The sequence below is a fragment of the Penaeus monodon genome, chromosome 33 (assembly GCF_015228065.2).
Source record: "Penaeus monodon isolate SGIC_2016 chromosome 33, NSTDA_Pmon_1, whole genome shotgun sequence".
Taxonomy (NCBI): Eukaryota; Metazoa; Arthropoda; class Malacostraca; order Decapoda; family Penaeidae; genus Penaeus; species Penaeus monodon.
In genome coordinates this window covers 8,742,322-8,744,056 of record NC_051418.1, presented here as the reverse complement: position 1 = coordinate 8,744,056, position 1,735 = coordinate 8,742,322, and the positions used below count along the sequence as shown (strand labels likewise).

At 43.2% G+C, this 1,735-nt stretch overlaps 1 protein-coding gene across 1 annotated transcript in view; it reads left to right on the top strand.

The window, feature by feature from the left end:
* The first annotated feature begins 1,468 nt into the window (after positions 1-1,468).
* LOC119593981 (rotatin-like) overlaps positions 1,469-1,735 on the top strand; it is a 50,058-nt gene continuing 49,791 nt past the window's right edge. The window contains exon 1 of the mRNA XM_037943003.1: positions 1,469-1,640. Coding sequence (XP_037798931.1) covers positions 1,607-1,640 — 34 coding nt within the window. The 5' untranslated portion in view covers positions 1,469-1,606. The remainder of the gene's footprint in view (positions 1,641-1,735) is intronic.

Sequence of the window (1,735 nt, the reverse complement as noted above, 5' to 3'; positions counted from 1 at the left end):
AATTACAGAAAATGGACGACGTTACCAAGGAGAGTTGAAATCCCTTCTTACTCTCCCTCCCCTCTCACCTACCATGACATCCCATCTCCTTATCCCTCCGATCCTTTCCCTCTTCTCTCTCCTTACCCCTTCAGGCCCTTTCCCTCCTCTTTGCCAACCTCTCTCCTTACCACTCCCAGCCCCTTCTCTTCACTCGACCTACTAAGCCCTTCCTTCTCTCCTTACCCATCTTCGCCTTTTTCCGTACCCCTCACCTGTTAGGTCATCCTCTCCCTCCTTATCCCTCCAGGCCGTTTCCTTTCCCTCTCACCTACCATGTCATCCCCTCTCTCTTTAACTCCACCCCCAAGCCCCTTATCTTCCCTCAACCTACCACGCCTTTCCCTCTCTTCCCTCCCCTTTCTCCGTACACCTTCAGGCCCATTCCCTTTCCCGGCACCTAAACGTCCTCTCGTCTCTCCGTTTCCATTCCCCACACCTACCAAGCCATCTCTTCTTAGCTCATTCCTAACCCTTACTTTTCTCTGGAAATTCCCTGCCGAAAATCCTCCATCTTAATGCTCAAATATTTTCACTTCCTTGTCTGAACATGTGAAGATTGGGGACATTTTTTAAAAATAAAAACCCTATCAAATAAACATATATTCATATACCTAAGTAATAAAATATATGACAAGATATTTAGAAGACAACCTCAGTGGCTTTCAAATAGGAATCTTGCTATATCGGTTAGTGTTTTATCCAGATTCACTTGAGCCATAATGTGACTTATCATGGACGGTCTTGAATCGTATTTCTAACCCGATACTGGCGCGGTGTCAGAAATCAACGTGGTCAACGCTACAGTACGTGTATTCCGGCAAGGTAGAACTTGTACTTGTATTTTATATGATGATGAATGGTTAGGGAAGTCAACAAGTTTTGTCTTGCCAGAATATTAGATTAATTGGCTTTTGTCGAAACGCCAAGTGGTGCTGAGGCCATACCAATAGGCTGCTAGCCGGTAGTGGACGAAAGGGTGTCTTCAGATATTTATCATATATTGAACCAAAATTGCAGTTAATTGAAAAAAGGAACACACACCTCATCAAGTATTGCCCTTCCAGATTGTCGCTCATTATCTGATGAATGGGCCGTTGATTTCTCCACGTTCGTGAGGAATCGTAGCAAGTCGTAGGCAAACCATTTCTTTCTTTTCGTACGCCGTTCCAATTTTCTGTGTTCCCGGTGGAAAACAGTACGCTGATTCTTGATCTTATTCTTTACCACCTTTAGAATCACGCTTAAGAAAAGACAAATTCAAAATATAACACAGACAAAGTATACGTTCCACTAGTTCTGCTGTTATTCAACAGATGGCGTTGTTTGAGTTGGTGTTCCTATTTGTTGTAGCGTTATGAGAGGGACTCTCCCGTCTTCATTATCTTCATTAGTCGGTCGGTGTCGGAGTTTAAGCGATGTAAATAAAAGTCGGGATCAGTTTGAATTGGCGACGGAAGAAACACCTAAATGTTTTGAAGGTTCCACGGGATATCGACAACTACACTCTAAAGCCCTGCAACTGGAAAGGAGAAGTTTTGATGTGACATGACTTACCTCGAGGAGTATGGCAGATGTCAAGGATTATATAAAGAAACTAGGTAAGGTTGATTGTTGATTTGATAATGCCAATGTGCAAGAAGATTGTTCTATCCAAAACATCTTTGAAACTGGTAGTTCTCTTAGGTGAAAGGCC